Source organism: Chiloscyllium punctatum, chromosome 10, assembly GCF_047496795.1.
Source record: "Chiloscyllium punctatum isolate Juve2018m chromosome 10, sChiPun1.3, whole genome shotgun sequence".
Classification (NCBI taxonomy): Eukaryota; Metazoa; Chordata; class Chondrichthyes; order Orectolobiformes; family Hemiscylliidae; genus Chiloscyllium; species Chiloscyllium punctatum.
This window is the reverse complement of record NC_092748.1, coordinates 94,640,863-94,660,820: the sequence shown is the minus strand read 5'-3', so window position 1 is coordinate 94,660,820 and position 19,958 is coordinate 94,640,863. Positions and strand designations below refer to the sequence as shown.

General features: G+C 39.2%; 1 protein-coding gene across 3 annotated transcripts in view; it reads left to right on the top strand.

Moving 5' to 3' along the window:
* Positions 1-15,174, top strand: part of orc4 (origin recognition complex, subunit 4) — a 70,431-nt gene extending 55,257 nt beyond the window's left edge. For 2 of the 3 annotated variants that reach the window (XM_072579750.1, XM_072579752.1), the window contains 6 exons: positions 2,366-2,539; positions 3,739-3,825; positions 6,046-6,154; positions 7,978-8,073; positions 9,430-9,497; positions 12,664-15,172. In XM_072579750.1, the coding sequence (XP_072435851.1) occupies positions 2,366-2,539; positions 3,739-3,825; positions 6,046-6,154; positions 7,978-8,073; positions 9,430-9,497; positions 12,664-12,846 (717 nt within the window). In that variant the 3' untranslated portion in view covers positions 12,847-15,172. Of the gene's footprint in view, positions 1-2,365; positions 2,540-3,738; positions 3,826-6,045; positions 6,155-7,977; positions 8,074-9,429; positions 9,498-12,663 lie in introns of all 3 variants that reach the window. The other variant, XM_072579751.1, reaches the window with a different exon arrangement.
* Positions 15,175-19,958: the final 4,784 nt, after the last annotated feature.

The window sequence follows — 19,958 nt, the reverse complement described above, 5'->3', positions numbered from 1 at the left end:
GACACTGTGACATGTCTTGCAGTGGTTGCCATGACAGGGTTGTACAGTGTGGTCAATGTTGTCCTGAAGGCTGCGCAGTTTGCTGCAAGCAATGATCTGTTTAAGATTTTGTTGTTTTAAAGGTGAGAAGTGGATGTACAGCAAAGATCTTGGCAAGGTGCTCATCCTCATTGATAATGTGTTGCTGGCTGTGAAGAAGTTTTTCCACTCCTGGGAAGAACTGGACAACGAAGGGTACCCTGTCGGTTGTATCCCATGTCTGTCTCCTGAGGAGGTCATTACGATTTCTAGCTGTGGCACATGGGAACTAGTGATCGATGAGTTGAGCATCATATCCTGTTCTTATGAGGGCATCCTTTTGAACACCTTCAGGTGCCCATCACGTTCCTCCTCATCTGAACAGATCCTGTGTATGTGTAGGGCTTGTCTGTAGGGGATGGCTGTTTTAATGTGTTGGGTGGAAGCTGGAGAAGTGTAGCATTGTGAGGTTATCCATGAGTGTGCAGTACAGTGAGATACTGAGGAGCCCTTCCTTGATGGAGATGCATGTGTCGAAGAATGAGACCGATGCTGAAGAGTAGTCCATGGTGAGTTTGATGGTGGGATGAAGCTTGTTGATATCACTGTGTGTAGTTGTTTAAGTAACTGCTCACCATGGGTCCAGAGAAATAAAATGTCGTCCATATGTCTGGTGAACAGTGTAGAGGTCCTGTGCAACAAAAAAGTCTTGTTCGAACTTGTGCATGAAGATGTTGGCATATTGGGGTGCAAATTTGGCCCCTTTGGATGTTCTTTGTGGCTGGATGAAGAACTGGTTGTCAAAGGTGAAGATGTTGTGATTGAGGATAAAGTGGATGAGTTGGAGGATAGTGCTCTGAGATTGGTAGTTGTTGGTATTGAGTACTGAGGCTGTTGCAGTGATGCTGTCATCTTGGGGAGGAAATGCTGGTGTAGAGAGCTAAAATGTCCATTGTAAAAAGGAATGTTCCCAGTTCAACTTGTCCATGGGTGCTGAGTTTCTGTAAGAAATCTAGTGTTGTGGCAGAAGTGGGGGGGGGGTCCCCTATACAATGCTTTTTAAGATGACTTTGACATAGCCAGAGAGGTTCTCTCTCACTGTCCCATTGTCTGTCTGATATGATGTAATATCCAGGTGTGTTGGCTTTGTGTATCTTCGGAAGGCAAGTAGACACTTTGACAATGGATGAATGGACACCGTGCAGCAATCACCAGACAGGAGTGTTCTCTCCCAAGCGGAGAACACTTCAGCAGTCAGGGACATTCTGCCTCAGACCTTCAGATGACCATCCTCAAAGGCAGACTTCAACACAAAGTGACCAAGCAGAGGCTGATTAACCAAGTTTGGTACCCATGAGGATGGCCTCAACTGGGACCTTGGGTTCATGTCACATGACAGGTGACCCCACTACACTGTGCACATGCATGCTGACATGCTGTCCTTTTCTCATACATACATACACACACCCTCCACACTCTCTCATGCTTATACTATACACACACACACACACACACACACACACACACACACACACACACCCCGTCTATGGGGTGAATTTGCATTTGCAGAACAATATTTGCAGATACATTCTGCAGGCTGTCAAGCCATGTAATATTTTATAAATTCCACTTTGGAAATAGAAGCAGTCTGACTCGAGATTAAGATACAGATAAACTCTAACCGCACACATTTAATGCATTGTCTGAGGTGAGATGTTACTTTTTTTAATAAAACCTTTAATGCACATTCTTGAGGTAATTTTAAAAGGTTTTGAGATTTACATATTAATGTAAATTGTTGCCCTTCCTTTGTCTCTTCTTTTGTCCTATGAATCTGTGTCCTTGCTTGGAAATGGTTATTAATAAGTACCCAAATGCTCTTGTGAGCACTGTTGTCTTTTCTGATCATCCATTACCTCTATAATAACATTTTTAGTCTTATGAGACTCTGATGCAGCACATGGTCTTGACCCATTTCAAGCACAACTTTGAAGGATTTCTGCTTTTGTTAAGCACGTTTCTTTTAATTTGCCAGAACAAGATATTACTTAGTGCATTAGTGACCAGTGAGCTTCAGTTACAGTTTATAATCTGTTTCAGAAGCAAAAGAGTTAGTGGTCATACGTTAACTGTTAAGTATGAGATGTTACAAATATTGATCCAAACTCCGATTTCACAATCAGCAGATCTCTCAGCCTGATTATGCATAGGACACCGGTTGTCAGCAATTGTGGTTACACAAAAATTCAGTCTTCAGGTACTTTTGATGAAATATAATTCTCCAGTTGATAAATACCACAAAATTCATCATGTTTTTCACTTCATAACATTTCTGCTGAAACTTCAGGATGTTTTGGAACTTCTAGAAAAGCGTGTGAAGTCCAGGTTTTCGCACAGGCAGATTCATTTGCTAAACACATTCGGCTTCCAACAATATGTGGAGATGTTCCAGCAGCAACTTGCCTTACCAAAAGAATTTCCTGATGAGAGATTTGCACAGGAATGGAATCGAAATATCCAGGTACCTTTTCTTGAGATCACTTATAGCCAGTACTCTAGATATGAATCTTTCTAGGCAGTTGATGAAAGTACTGTGACTAGATTCCTTATGAACATTAGAAGCACATCATCTATATGTGAAATGCTATAGAAGATATAGACTTCAATAATAGCAATTCTCATGCTGGAAAGATTAACTTTTATGTGTCTTTGGTGATTGTAATGAAAATTGTTTCCTGTCAGGTCATAGAGTCATAGAGATGTACAGCATGGAAACAGACCCTTCGGTCCAACCCATCCATGTTGTTTTTGTCGCATTATGATTAGTCCTTAAGGTCCTTTTTATTTAATCAAAATGCAGATGTGCTAAATTTCTTACCAGGCAATGACCAAAGAATCTAACCATTACACTTTGACATTTTATGGCATTACCATTGTCGAATCCTCCAGTCTCCATGCCTGTATAGAAACCAACTGGACTAGCCATATAAATACTGTAGCGACTAGAGAAGGTCAGTAGGTAGGAATCCTGTAGTGAGTAACTGCAAAGCTTTTCCCTCTTATACAAAGTGAACTGCTAAAAACAGTTCAGTGGTCCACACATAGTTGTCAGATCAGTAAATGTAATTGATCTTCCAACCCTTGACCTCTGTCATGCAGAATAACATGGCACAGAAATAAGAATACTGCCAACTTCCAGTACCCCTTCCAAGTGACTGCAAAATATATTGCTGCTCCTCCATCATTGGATGATCAAATATCTTGCTCCTTAAATGGCTGTGAGAGTAGCTTACTTTGTAGAGAACAGTGATTCCAGGTGGTGAGTCTCCATCACCATCTTGAGAGCAATGATTATTTGGGAGGATTAATCTTGTGACAATTGGATTCATGACTTTAATTTTTTAAAAAATCTTTAAATAGTTCCAACCTTGGCTCTTAACAATCTCCTTGTGTACATATGCACAAGTTATTGTCTTTTATAATTCTATAGAATCAGCAAATATTAGCTTGAAAAATTCCATTTGTCACCAGGTCGCCACTCCGATTATTTTTAGTATTTGGATGAGTGTTGGCATTACATTCAGCATTATCAGGAGAGACTTGAGTGGTAATCGGAGGTCTACCGAATTAAATCCTATCCTGTTGCTTAATTTGTCTGCTTTGGTAGTTCCCTGTACTAGCTGCTGTTTAATACCCATCTGAAATGTTGTTCCCTACTAGTCTCTGTGCAAAGAAAAGATGGTGGAAGATATTTTACAGAAGCACTTCAATTCCAGTAAAGATTTCCGCTCTCTGCATATGGTACTGGTAAGAGCTTATTAATGCTCAAGTAATTTTATAACTGTATAACCTAGCAATTGACCACTTTTCTGTAATTACTAGCATTGCACAATTGAACTTGTTTTCAGTAGGGTATTTTATGGTTAACATGTATAGCAAGCATGGGTGGAATGTGAAAAATGTTCTACTTGGTCTGATTGTGCAACCCAGCACTTTTGAGTTAACCAGTGGTTTAAGTTGGTTATGTTTTTCACTCCCACACAGACCTTCACTGTATATTCTGTTTACAATGAGACTGACCACAGTCGACATGTTGAGGTCATTGCAGAAAACGTGTTGCTGGAAAAGCGCAGCAGGTCAGGCAGCATCCAAGGAACAGGAGAATCGACGTTTCGGGCATAAGCCCTTCTTCAGGAATGAGGAAAGTGTGCCCAGCAGGCTAAGATAAAAGGTAGGGAGGAGGGACTTGGGGGAATGGCGTTGGAAATGCGATAGGTGGAAGGAGGTTAAGGTGAGGGTGATAGGCCGGAGTGGGGTGGGGGCGGAGAGGTCAGGAAGAAGATTGCAGGTTAGGAAGACGGTGCTGAGTTCGAGGGATTTGACCGAGACAAGGTGGGGGGAGGGGAAATGAGGAGAAACTGGAGAAATCTGAGTTCATCCCTTGTGGTTGGAGGGTTCCTAGGCAGAAGATGAGGCGCTCTTCCTCTAACTGTCGTGTTGCTATCGCTCTTCCTCCAATCGTCTCATCTTCCGCCTAGGAACCCTCCAACCACAAGTGATGAACTCCGATTTCTCCAGTTTCCTCATTTCCCCTCCCCACACCTTGTCTCAGTCAAATCCCTCGAACTCAGCACCGCCTTCCTAACCTGCAATCTTCTTCCTGACCTCTCCGCCCCCACCTCCACTTCGGCCTATCACCCTCACCTTAACCTCCTTCCACCTATCGCATTTCCAACACCCCTCCCCCAAGTCCCTCCTCCCTACCTTTTATCTTAGCCTGCTGGACACACTTTCCTCATTCCTGAAGAAGGGCTCATGCCCGAAACGTCGATTCGCCTGCTCCTTGGATGCTGCCTGACCTGCTGCACTTTTCCAGCAACACATTTTCAGCTCTGATCTCCAGCATCTGCAGTCCTCACTTTCTCCTCTAAGATGTTGAGGTCATTGCCAATGTGAAGAATCTATGCACAGGAGGAAGTGGTTCATCTCTTTTCATTTGTTAAATGAACAACTTAAACTCTCAATTCTCCTTCTGGAAATACATTATGATTCTTTTATTCTCATTTTGTCTATTCTGGTGCTGCTATGCAGTGCTTGCCTTGTTACGCTTTGGCAATGAAATGCTACTGAACATCCACTGAAAGCTCTTAAAATGACTTCTGGCTACACAGCACCTGCCTACAGGATCTTGTTGCTGACTAGAACACACTGGTGCCGGAGTCAACTTTACCAAAATAGGCACAACTTGAGTGGCTGGTAGGAGAATGGACATTTTGATGGACTGAGAGATGACTGAATATGCCCTTGGCATTGTACCTGTGAAATTCTTCAAGGACCAAGTAGGAGTGAAAATACGTTTTAAACCCCATTATTCTCTTCCATGCCTGTAAAGACACCAGGTGCTAGAGGTTAGAGTGAAGTTGGATGCAGTGAAAGTTTCATTTGAAGAAAACATAATTGTCACCAGAGTCCCTTCTGCAACATTTATAATGTTTTAACCAGACATTCTGATTGTAAAGTTAACATTTTTTTAAAAAAAAGAAAGATCCATCCAAGTTGGACTGAACTTAATTCATGCTTGGCAAAGTGCATAAGCTGTCTGGCAATCAGAGCAGCCAGAAGTTGGCCATCACTCCTCCTCTTGGACAATATTTGTTCTCTCAATAGCAGATCTGAATGCAAGCATCCCCTCTGGCAAATTGGTTCCTTGTTGTCCTATGTCCCTGACCTTGTTGTGCACATTTGATCTGACTAACTTTCAAAGCAAATTAATCATTTAAATTATACACCATTTGTATTTTGTCGCATTCCGGTAATCCTTCTGATTTTGTCATTCCATTGGAGCTTTTGTCCAATGAGGTAACGATTAATTAAGTTCCACACAAATGTGAAATTCTATTAACAATGTGAAAAACCATTTGCCATAAAGAATATAAATATTGTTCCATTCCCTGGTAAAATTCAATTCATAACTAAATAAGTTATTTAGTTCAAGCTGATTATGTTACTTCTACATTTTCTTTTCAGATGCTCACACTTAGTCATGTGACTGTCTCCAACCCAAATATTCAGCCAACAGACCTTCTAGCAGCCAGCAAACAGTACATGATGGATTCGAAAGCAAATTTACTGCATGGTAAGGAAAGCTAAATTTATTTAATCTAGGTACTAGAGATATGAAGGGATAATATTATCCATTGCAGCCTTTGCAAATGCAACATAAACTTTGCATAAGCCTATTTTCTGTGCAAGCAGAAAAAAAATGATGGAACCATTTTGAGTTCAACATAGAAAATATTATGGCTGGCTGCCTCTTCTAACTTATTAAGGAAGAGTTTCCAGCTTTCCAGAAGGGGTCTCATTAACGCTTGTTATACTATCAGCTGCCTTCAGGAAAGCTTCAAAACGAAACTCTTTAACTGAGCCATCCATATTTGGAAACATTAATATTATGCTTATTTGTGAGCTAACTTCTAGTCAATATTCTTTGATTGTGAAGCTCAGAATTTTAAAACTGACACTACTGCCTGTGTTGTGTTTTGTTTTGCTTTGCATCATTCTGGTGCTTTAAATTTAATAACATAAGCTTTAGCAAGACATAAAAAAGTAGCTAATATATATGACCATGAAAATCTACATGTCCTGTCTTTTTAGAGAATTAGGAAATCCCTAGAAGTTATCTTTCTGCTGTGTTAACTCTTGGATCATTCTACAAATTCTGAATAAATGCAGTGGAGGATGGCTATCCTATAATTCTCACATTATTATAAAAACAATCAATTAGTAGATTCCATCATTCACTCTAGTTCCAAGAAGTCTTTGAAGTCCTATGCCTGTATCTTTTTTTGTTTTAAGGGCACTATATAACCAACTTGCAATCATTTTGAGTTTAGCTTCCATACATTTGGATGTTAGATTTGGCTCAGTTGTTGCACTCTTTGCTTTTAAAAGAGGGGGATATATGTTGAAGCCTCCCTTGAGAAAGTTGCAAGCATTGTCTGGATGAATAATTGTGTGGTACTGAGGGACTGCTGTACTGTTGAGATATTACCCTGCAGATGGATGTTTCTTTTTGAAAAACATCCCACATATCTATTTATGGAACCTTGCTGTATGCAAATGAGCTGTGACTGCACTTCTAGATTCCTCCTGTTTTCATCTCTTTAATCACCAAGATCTAGGACTCGTATTATCTAAGAGTAGATTGAAACTATGGAATATTCTGAGGCTTTTTTGTTTTTAAATAGTGTCTCCAGCAGACTGTGTATCAAATATACTAAGTAGGTCTGGGGCAGTGGAGACAGAAACAGTCAACATATTCGGATTAAAGGCTAGCCTTCAGTTCTGAAAGGGATTGGAAGATGTATTTGCACTATGAGTTGCAGGAAGACAACTGGTATAGATTGAGGGAGCCCAGAGCAAAAGATTGCTTAATGGTGAGAGAGACCAATTTTAAGTTGCTTATAAATGAAGGTGTGAAAAGGAGAAGATGAGTCTGGGTGTTGAGAGCAAAGTCAACAAGATATTTTAAAATAAGGTACGGCTACAAGCCCGGGTGGGGAGAATATAATACTAACACTTCTGTCCTCCATTTTTCTTGAGTCCTTGAGGCTATGACAGAACAAGTGGAAAATGAGGTGCTGTTCCTCCAGCTAGTATTGTTTCTCATTGGAAAACTAGCAGGCCCAAATATTTGTATAGGAGCAAAGTAGTTTATTGAAATAGCAAGCAACTGGAAGGTGGAGGTATTCTGCAAAGTGTTGACTCAGTTTCTGTTTTGTCTCGCCAATGTAAAGCAGATTGCATTGTGTAGTATGTTGGAAAGTCGTCATACACAACATGCAAGACTTGTCTCAGTGAAATTGCTCATCACTTTTGGATTTTGTTTCAATGTTTTCTCTTAAAATGAACCGCTAAGACTATTTCAACTTTCATACCCAATCCTGTTTTCTCATGCAGGTCTGTCTGTGCTGGAATTCTGCCTGATTATTGCCATGAAACACTTAAATTCAATATATGAAGGAGAGCCTTTTAACTTTGAAATGGTTTACAATGGTAAGCGTTTCTTAATTTTTAAGCTTAATAAGTTATCTTGGTTCCTAAATCTAATTTGTAAAATGGATAGGAGCACATTTGGTAGCCAAAGGCTTTTCTATTTCCTTACAAAAATTCAAATAAGCGGGTTTTACTACAAGTGCAAGATTAGTGTGCTGTTGAGATCTATTCTTGCAATCTAGCTTTGAATTTTTAATATAAATGAGGTTAAATTTGTGGAGTTTAGTGTTGTTACAACAGGGAGGTTAAACCACTCTTAATTAAAACCAAACACCCAGAAAAGCTTGCCATGCTTTGTAGTCTGTTAAAGTGAGTGAGTGCCCGAGAACTCTTAATTTCTACTATTTAAAAAAAATAACAAATTATTTTCCTAATAAAATACCAAACAAAACTTTTAACAAACTGAACACTCCCCTAACAGAACACAATCCTTTTAACGTGCTGTTCCAGTAACACAATTATTAGACATCACAGTAAGTTAGTCTCAAGTCCACGCAGTCTGTCTTCTCCGCTGTCTCAGTCTTCCATCTGATGATCTCACTAGGACATTTTCCTTTTTTATTTACTGCGGGTATGTTTTTTAGGAAAAGATACCTTTTTTGATGAATGTTTTCTAATTATGTTTGAGAGCGAGATATTAGATGAGCAGTTAGCTCAATGGCCGTTGCTCTGCTGTTCGGTGACAGTTGCTTTCTGACCAAAGTTTCAAAATGCCCTCATTTTATAACCCCCAACATTGTTCCATGTCATTGGTCCAATTGTTGTCAAAACAATAAATTCAATCTCTATTGTGTTTCAGTATCCTGGGCATAATTTAAACTAATTGGTTAAATTTGAATTGTTGTCAAAACAGCAACCAAAACTCTGGTATCTATTTAATAGCTAATTGTTAAATGTATCTATTTTGGAACAGCCCATCTCCCAGCCTTTCCATTTGGGCAGCTGAGCCTGTACTTGAAGTTTACTTAAATATTCAGAAAACACCCTCTATTTTAAAGCGAACATACATGCTTTTGACTTCGTAACAGTATGAAGATGGTATTATATTGCAGTTTGAGTATTAAAATAAACAACAAATATGGGGCTGAATTTTCTAGCAGCTGTATTCCCCATTCCAACTGTCCGTTCTCCAGAACATCATGCCAGTTAATTTTTTTTATGCCCTTGCTGAAAGGTATAAATTCATGATTTATGTTTTCATAATGAGGAAGAGGATAGAATGATGTGTGTGAGAGGAAGTCAGAATGAAGCATTACAATTTTTCAATCATTGTCTGGCTCCTATTAAAAATAAATAATGAGGAAGGCTAGTGTAGGTAAATCCCCCAGTAATTTAGAATGTGTTGTTGCATTGCAGAATTCCAGAATTTCATTCAAAGGACGAGTCATTCAATGCATAAATTCAAAAAATCGGTAGTTTTGAAGGTAAGGACTGTTTCAACCAGTAAACATTTCATTTATATGGACATAAAATTTAGTAATCTCTCTACTTTTTTCTGCTCTGATTTCCTCCCTTTTTACTCTTTCAGATCTTTCCTAAAGATGGGAGTTGAGTAAAATTCATGACAGTTGAATAGATTTCTTGGTACTGATGATATGAGGATAATGTGAGCAAATTGTATTGAGCTGGATAATCAGCTCTGACCGAGAATGGTAAAGCAGGCTTTAGGGGGTAAATGGTGACTTCTGATCCTTTATTTCCTTTAGGATTTTTGTAGTTGATAATCTTCCATGCTTTATTGGTAATATCAATGTGTTGTCTTACTGAATGTCTTTTGGAAATCCAAATATAATGCATCTACTGATTCCCCTTTAACGAGCAGAGTATGCAATGCTTTAGAAACCTAACAAAATTCTCACACATGGTTTCCTCTTCCTGAAGCCATGTTGATTCTGCTTAATTATACCATATATTCCTAAATGGTCTGCTATTACATCCTTACTAATAGACTCTAGTGTTTCCCAATGACCTGGTTTAAGCTAATTGATACGTAGTTATCTCTTCTTTTTCATCTTCCTCTTTGAATAAGAGCACTATATATGAACAGTTTTCCAATCCCTTAAGACCTTTGCAGAATCTTTAAGGATACTTGGAAGATTATGATCAGGCATCCAATGTCTCTATCATTATTGCTTTTACTATCCAAGGTTGCAATCCATCACATCCTGGGAACTTATCAGTCTTCAATCCCCATCAGAAAATTGATAGTTATTGTGTTTATTTCCTCTCCTCTATTTGCCTTTTGATTATTTAGCATTTTGGGAAGCTATTAGTTTCTTTGACCATGGAGATTGATGCACAATATTGATTCAACTTCCCTTCAATTTGTTTATTTCCACAGCCTAATTCTGTAAGAGGTTTACGTTTACTGGCCCTTTGGCCCATCGCCACATTATGCCTTTCCAAACTACAAATCTTTTGCCTTTTATGTGGTTTGTGTTCCTGCTTATTCATATATCTGTTAAGATACCTCTTAAATGCTCTGATTGTATCATACTCCACTGACAGTGTATTCCAAGCACTTATCACCCTCCGTGTGGGGAGGGGGGTTAACTTGCTTCTCACATCGCCTTTTAAATTACCTCTTTTACCTGAAACCTATGTGCCCTCGACATTTCTACCCGGGGGGAAAAGGTTCCAACTATCCATGCCTTTTATAATTTTGTAAATTTGTCAAGTCACCCTTTATCTTTTTTGAAATTCATGTGAAAACAAATCACATTTGCCCAACTGCTTCTCATAATTAATACCCTTCCCAAACCAGATATCTTGGTAAATCTATCGTGTACCCACTCCGAAGACTGAACGTTCTTCTGGGGGAATGGAGACCAGAACTGTATGTAATATTCAAAATGTGGCCAACTAAAGTTCTATACAGCTTAATGCAGCATGTCTTGCCAACTCAATGCCCAACTGATGAAGGGTATTGTGCCACTTCTTGACCACCTTATCCACTTGTGTTGCCACTTACAGGGAACTGTAGCCCTGAACACCTAGATCCTGCTGTATGTTGTTACTAAGGGTTCTGCCATTTACAGTATACTTCCCTCTTGCATTGATCTTCCAAAATGCTTGTTATACAACAAGAGTGCCAGCATTGATCCCTGCAGAACGTCACTGGTCACAGATCCCCAGTCAGAAAAACACACTCTTGCACTGCTCCTTTATCTGCTCTGACCAAGCCAGTTCTGTATCTATCTTACCAGTTCACCCTGGATCCCATGTGACTTCAGTTTCTGTATGAGGGATCTTGTCAAAGGCCTTGCCAAAGTCCACAGATCACAACTACTGCTCTATGTTCAATCATCTTTGACATTTACTCAAAAAAACTTCACGGGCTTAAGTAACATGGAGAGGCTGGATAGGCTAGGACTTTTGTCAGTAGAGTGTAGTAGTTTGAGGGGTGACCTTAGAGATCATAAATTGGGTGAATAGCAAAGGTCTTTTCCCTAGGTAGGGGAGTTCAAAACTAGAGGGCATGTTTTTAAGGTAAAAGGAGAAAGATTTAAAAGGGGCCGGGGGGGCAACTTCTTAGTACAAGGTTGCTAGTATGATGAATGAACTGGATGCGTATCTGAATAGAAAAGGTTTAAAGGGATGTGGGCAAAATGCAGGCTAATGCTGGAGCCTGGTATGAAATCTTTATCCTCTAATTCACCAATAGACTTGTTATTTTGCTGACACAGCACAGTAAATAATGGGTCATGAAGATGTTAGAGACTTCTGGAATTTTTTTTTGTTTAAGCCAAGTGAAACACCTTTTAGAGGGAGGTATTTGGGTTTGTCTTTTTCTTAAACTTTTGAGTGGAGCAGTCTTATGTAGTCCTTAGAAACAGAATGGGACATATCCTTTCCTTCTAAGTAGCAAGAGTCTATGTCTTGAATTAGATTATCTTACAGTGAAGAATTGATGAGGATCACATGTATGATGGCTCCAGACTAAAATTTGAAAACCTAAGTGACTTAAATCTGCCAAGGTGTTAGATTCTGGTGTGAGGAAGTTCAAGTGGTATTTTAGGTACTATACAGAAGTTCTATGCGTCTTCAATTTATGAAAGAGTGTTTTGGAATTAATGGAATTTATACATTTACTGTATGCTAAGCCTTTGATTTTGTCTTATAAATAGATGGTTTGGTGTTTCAATTTTTATCTTCACTTCTTTTGCTAATAAGCTTCTCACTAACTCTCTTCACTGTAAGATAACATTTGATATCCTTCCCTTCTAAGTAGCATGATTCTATATCCCACGCTGTTCCAAGGACTTCATAGGACTACTTCATTCAAAAGTTTTAAAGTAATCAGAAACCTAAACCTGCCATAAATACTACTTTTAAATGTTAATGTAAATCCAGTAGTTTGCATCACAATCTTCGATAGCATGATTCAACCGCAGTTCACTTGCCAACCCATAAGCACCCCTCTTGTGCAGTAGAAATGTTGATTTTTCTCCTGGAATTAGTAAACTGACCTGATAAGTGTACCATGAAAAGCTTCAACAATTTATTTATTTTCAGCAGTATTTACCTCACTGTTAATTCTATTAGTAACTTGCTTGCTGATAATCCAGATGTTTCCCTTTCTCCCTCCAGGCATTTGAGCATCTGCAACAACTGGAATTAGTTAAGCCAATGGATGGAGCATCTGTCCGAACACAGAAAGAATATCAACTGGTGAAACTACTGTTGGACAAAAGTCAGATAATGGATGCACTTCAAAAATATCCACAGTGCCCTACAGATGTCCATCTTTGGGCAGCATCATCTCTAGAGTAAACCACTTGAAGCCAGAACTCATTAATGCACTGAGAGAATTTGCTATTTTGGAGAAAGTGTCATTTTTCTACATCAACTAGTTGAAAATTGCATGGAAAATTTCTGTTGCTGGAAAGCAGGAAATTCAAATGAAACCCAGAGTTTGAGCTCTGAGAGGCAACATTTCCTTGTTTCAAAACTCACCTTTCCAAAGTTCTGGGGATGTGGATTTCAATACTACCATGTCAGGATTTTTTTTTGTTTGTTTAAAAATAGTTCTGTAAAATCTGTAACTACGTAACTATTTTAAAAAAATCAATTGTCTCTAAAGGATATTAGTGAATCAATCTGCCATTCTGATCTGGTCTGGCTTACTTATGACTCCTGACCCACAGCAATGTGGTTGACTCTTAACTGTAATTAAGGAAGGGCATTAATTGCTGGAATAGCCATCAACATCATTCAGTGAATGAAATCTATTTTGAAGTTTTTCAGGAGGAAGAATAGTTCATCTTTTGCCACTAACATGACATGCAAGTATCACAAGAATGGATTGTTAACATTGTTAGTTTTAAATAATTAGAAATGAGTTTGTCTTTCACTTTTTCATTAAAAAAAACTTAAAATTTATAGTAATAGCAAAATTAGATTGTTGGCTTTACTATGTTCACTATCGAGAGAACAATTTGCCAGTTGTATTTAAAGATATTATGAACTTTTTAAGATGGCAAGTTTGTTTGTTCGTTTTTGTAAGGGGCAGTACCTTTTTGGAAAATTATCTTCAGTCGACAAAGTTTCTGATAGTAACTGCCATTTTGTTTAAGTTAATGCTGCTGTTTGATTACATTTTTGTGCTGAACAGTTGAAGAGGTTCCAGGAAGCTTTGGTTCCAGATTCATTTATGGTAAGGGTTGTATCAGAAAATCAAGTATAGTCTTTTACACAGATTTGATTTTGTTTAATTCTTCTGTTGCTCAGTTACACTAGGTTTGCCACGTAAGATTTTGAAAGTTAAGAAAGAGGCATATGCCATCGTGTGAGTGCCATGGAATGAATGGGGAGGTTTGAAGTCAACTGAAAAGTGGAGTATTAGAGAGTTTTTAAATGGACATGCTGAAATGTAGATATATAATTTGAGGTCAGGTGAATTAGGGTGATACGAAGTAAGGAATGGGCAAAAGTTCTGGATGAGTTTGTCTTGATAGAAGGTGGGATTCTGTAGTCCATTTCATATCTACTTTTGGTAGTCCTGTATTGAATTGCAGATTCAGTGACCTGTAGATTTCAGCAATATTAGGCTAAGTTTATAAGTTTTATTTTTAAAAAAAGACTTATTGCACATAATGCTGTCTATATATCCAATGCCTCATTAAAGCTATTTACCAACTGTCTGAAGAACAGATGGTACATTGTGAACAAAGGTATTTGGTTAAAGGGTTGGAAAAGCCAAATACGGATTCCCTGTATAAAGACAAATGCTCTCTATCCACACATTGGTGTAGATGAATAGCTTCTGCATAGCCTAACATTGCATTTCCATTGCACCACTGGCTTTCTGCTTCCAACTCCTATTCTAAATTTTTTAAAAGCTGGAAATACACATTGAATCTGTGAAGAGGGACATTACTTGTAACAAAATGTTTAAGTTTTCAAGTAATATGCTGTTCTCAGAAAGAAAGGCTGGATGGTTTTCATAGGCAGCTCAGTTTCTACCCACCATATCTTTTCTGATAATAGATGTTTGATGCAAATAAAAATAGAGTATGCTTTTCTTTCCTGTAATATATTAAACTGTTGGACACAGCCAGAATTAGAGCAGTAGGTTTTAAATTGAAACAATAAATGCTAAATATTTAATTCCTTGTAAATGAATTAGAAGAAATTTCATGATCAAGGGGCATGAGTGACATGGTCTGAAACATTCCACTTTAAACATTCATTGCAGCAAACTTTATTAAGTTGGATACATTAGTGTTAGTATTCAAGGTTATGAGTACAAACTGATGTAATTTGTTGATTGCATGGTTTTCAGTGGCTGAGTCATTGACTTATTATGAAATATATAGAATATGTAATGATGCAAGAGCCTCAGTTATTGGAATCCTAGTACACTGCTGTAAATGTGGCAAAGTAGGAATTTTCCCAGACTTTGATTATTAAAAGCTGCCATACTGGGGCACAGAATTTCACAACTGAATTATGCAGGATAGAAAGCATTAGTTCATCTGAGTTAAGTGCAGCAGTATTGTATATCACGTGGAAAGTGGAGTCAAGGATTATCAGAAAAACGATTATCTCACTGAAGGCAGAGGAGACTCGATAGGATGAATGGCCTACTTCTACTTATGTTCTTACCTACTCAATAGGGATATATTATTGTATGTACTATTCTTTAATATTCTGAAATAGTTATTTAAAAATAATTCACAGGATGTTGGTGTCATTAGCTTTGCGAACATTTATTGCCAATCCCTTAATTTGCAGTCTGGCTAAGCCACTCCGCTCCCAATCTCATTACAGCCTTGTCCAAGCATGAAGACTGTGATGAACTGCCCTCTTGAGTTGCTCCAGTCAATAGGTGTAGGGCCACCTACACGGCAGTTACAGAAGGAGTTTCAGAATTTTGACCCAGTGACACTGAAGGAACAGTAATAATTCTAAGTCAGGATAGTGTAACTTGCTGGACTTTTCCTTCTGGATGACATCACAGGTAAGGAAGGTGATGTCTGAGAACATTGAGTTGTTCCTGTGAATATTATGAACGGTTTACACTGCTTCTACTGCATCAGTGGAGGGAGTGCATGTTGAACATGTTAGATGTTATACCAGTCATGCAGGCTGCTGTGTCTTGGGTTGTACTGAATTCCTTGAGTATTGGTGTTGCACTTATTGAGACAAATTGGCAGTATTCGCTCACTGTTGACGGTCAGGTTTTGAGGAGTCAGGTGAGTTTATTGGTGCAGAATTTCTAGCCTCTAACTTGATTTTGTAGTGACCATTCTTTATATGGATGGTACAGTTTTGTTTTTGATCAGCAGTAACCTCATGATATTAGTGTTCAGAATACAGTGATGGTATTGCCATTGAATACCAAGGGGGAATGGCTGGTTTGTTTGAGCTGATCAATGCTTGGTATTTGTCATGTGATTGTTACTTGGCATTTATCAGCCATCTTGCTGCATTTGGACATGAATTTCTTCACAATCTGGGAAAGTGAATATTATTCCACACCATTCACAATCCTCAAATATCCCCATCTGCTAATCAGAAGATCATTGAAACAGCTAGAAAATGTTAAGCTGAGTACACTACCCTGAGGTACTCCTGCAGTCATGTGATGTGCATGAGATGACTAACCTCCAACAACCATAACCATTTTCCTTTGTGATGTACCTGACTCCAACCAGCAGAGTCCTTCTCCTCCAATAATAAAAATGGCTGGAAAAACTCAGGTCTGGTAGCAATTATGGAGACAATGCAAAGTTAACATTGCAGGGTTTTTTTTGTTGTTAAGGGTTTTCATCTGATTTCCATTGCCAGCACTTTTGTCAGGGATCTGTGATACTATCCTGGTAAAATGTAAAGATGAACCATCCTCACTTTCCTGGAATTCACCTCCATGTTTGGACAAGGCTATAATGAAGTGAGCTGAGTGGCTCAGGCAGAACCCAAATTAAGTACCAATGAGCAGTTAAGTAATTGAAGCACAGTACTATTGCCAGAATGTTGTTAGGACCCATATCCTGTAGTATCCAGAACCCTCAATCATTTCTTGATATTGCATGGAATGAATCAAATTGGAGATGTTTTTATATGCTTCAGCCTTGCCTATTACACTGATACTAATAATGGGGACCTAGTACAATAGGGATATTTTTTGAAACCATCTTCTTTCGTAATTGTGCTTTTTAAAAAAAAGTCCCACTCTGTGATTGGATGAGTACAATATTTAATCTGATCTGTTCATTGTGGGATCATTTAACTTCTATGCAGAGAGTGGCATGTTAGTTGTCTTTGATTGCATTTCACCAATTTGACACCTCTTATCAGGATGCCTGGTGCTCCTGGTGTGCCAACCTATAGTCATCACTGAAACAAGGTTGATCTCTTGGCTTAATGGTAATGTTAGAATGGCTGCTGATGCACACAATGATGATTAACAACCACAATCATCTCAGCTTCTAGACTACAAAATTCCTATAGCTAAGGAATTACTATCAGCAGTCATTTTAAGCAGCATCAATAATCCCTCCTTCATTGAAAGGTCAGAATTATGGATGTTTGTGAATTTTCTTCACTGTTTGCAGTGACTCAAATTTGAAGCAATCCATATCCAAATGCAGCACGACATGAACAATATCCAAACTGGGTTGAAAAGTAGCAAGTAACATTCATGCCACACCAGTGCCAGCAAATGACCATCTCTAGTAAGAGGGACTATGTCCCTTGCTTATGCAACAGCCTTGCCATCACTATCAACATCCATTGACTAGAAACAGAACTGGACTTGTGCCTATGAAAGCAAATCCAAGATGAGGAATACCTCTTAACTCACTTAATGGCTCCCTATAAACAAGGCCCAAATCAGGATTGGGAGGGAATGCCCCCCATTTGATCTTGACACTGTCAGACAAATCCCTGCTTGATTGGCGTCACATTCACAAACATGCAGTTAATCCACACAAGCAGTATGTACTACCTACAACATTATTTGGCAGAAATTTACAGAAGATCTAAAGAGCTATCCCTTCAAACCCACAACCACAACCTTCTAGAAGGACAAGGGCAGTAAATATGTGGAAATACCACCTGCAAGTTGCCCTATAGCCATACTCCAACCTAACTTGAAAATATTCCTGTTCTTTCTATCACTGGTTCAAAATCCTGTAAATAAGCATGTCAATAAGACTACCCTGAGGAACTCTGCAGAAATGTCCTCTGCAGACTGACCTTCATCAATCACAACCATCTTCCTATGTGCCAGATGAGTTCAATTAGCAAGTGTTTGCCCATGATCCCGATTGATTCCAGTCAATTCCATACACTCTCACATGTGACTTTGATCTCAAGCTATCACTCACTTCTGGAATTCAGCTGTTTTGTCCATGTTTCAACCAAGGCTACAATGAGATCAGAAGCTGAGTGGCCTTTGTTTTGACTACACCAAGTGTCACTGAGCAGGTACTGCTTGAAAGCTAACACCTTCCACACTTTACTGATGATTGGCTTTCTCCTGATGTGTGCGCGCACAGGAAATACCTAGGCAGCCTCCACACCAGAGACATTGGCTACCTAATTAACCTCATTACACTCCCAAGAAAGCCTTGATTTTTTTTAAACAAACCTGCTTAGTCACTCGGAGTTTTGGAACCATCTTTAGACTACTTTCTAGTCCAAGTAGCCTTGAGGCATCTTGACTAAACTGTCCTTTTGTTGGTACAAATCTTTTATACAGAGCTATATCTGTATTATATGTTTTTGGAGATAAGTCTCTTGCTTAAACTTAAAATATAAGCCATAGCTATTAACTTAACCTGGGGCAGTGTTTATAGAGGAATAAGATGGTGATATTTTCTGGGTCTGAAGATTGTGAAGGAGCAAAAAATGGCCTTTGCAGTGATATGTACTTCTTGTTAGATGTGGGAGTTTAAAGAGTTAAAGGGTTACTGCAGATTAGATGCGAATCCAAGTGGATCGGTTGGAGAGACAGATAGAAGTGATGAGGAATTTGTAACAACAACAGTATGTGATAGATGGCAGTTATAGGAAGGGGGAGAGTCTCATACAGTCCCATAGATGGGTTAACTCTAGGAAGGGTGAGAGATCGGCATCTAGGGCAGGAGTCTTTTGTGGATATACCCATTGCAAACAGATATGCTGTTTTGGAAAATGTCGGGGGTGATGGATTCTCAGGGGAATGTAGCCCGAACAGCCAAGTTTCTGGTATTGAGACTGGCTCTAATGCAACGAGGAGTAAGTCCGCTTCCAAGAGATCAATTGTGTTAGGGGATTCTGTAGTCAGAGGTACAGACAGAAGTTTCTGTGGCTAGCAGAGAAAAAGCAGAATGGTGTGTTGTTTCCCTGGTGCCAGGATCAAGGAGAGGGTGCAGAATGTTCTCAAGGGGGAGAGGGGCCAGCAGGAGGTCACTGTTCACATTGGAACCAACGACATTGGAAGGGAAAAGATTGAGACTCCGAAGGGAGATTATAGAGAGTTAGGCAGAAATTTAAAAAGGTCCTCAAGGGTAGTAATATCTGGATGACTCCCAGTGCTATGAACTAGTGAGGACAGGAATAGGAGAATAGGGCAGATGAATGAATGGCTGAGGAGCTGGTGTATGGGAGAAGGATTCTCATTTTTGGATCATTGGAATCTCTTTTGGGGTAGAAGTGACCTGTACAAGAGTGACGGATTGCACCTAAATTGGAAGGGGACTAATACTGGCAGGGAAACTTGCTCGAACTGCTTGGGAGGAATTAAACTAGTGGGGGGGTGGGGGGTGGAACCTAGGGAGATAGTGAGGAAAGAGGTTGATCTGAGATGGGTACAGCTGAGAACAGAAGTGAGTAAAACAGGGCAGACAGGGATAAGGTAGAACTAATAAATTAAACTGCATTTATTTCAATGCAAGGGGCCTAACAGGGAAGGCAGATGAACTCAGGGCATGGTTAGGAACATGGAACTGGGATATCATAGCAATTACAGAAACATGGCTCAGGGATGGGCAGGACTGGCAGCTTAATGTTCCAGGATACAAATGCTACAGGAAGGATAGAAAGGGAGGCAAGAGAGGAGGGGGAGAGTGGCATTTTTGATAAGGGATAGCATTACAGCTGTGCTGAGGGAGGATATTCCCGGAAATACATCCAGGGAAGTTATTTGGTGGAACAGTGAAATAAGAAAGGGATGATCATCTTGTTGGGATTGTGTTGTAGACCCCCCCCAATAGTCAGAGGGGATTTTGAGAAACAAACTTGTAAGGAGATCTCAGCTATCTGTAAGAATAATAGGATAGTTATGGTAGGGGCTTTTAACTTTCCAAACATCGACTGGGACTGCCATAGTGTTAAAGGTTTAGATGGAGAGGAATTTGCTCAGTGTGTACAAGACAATTTTCTGATTCAGTATGTGG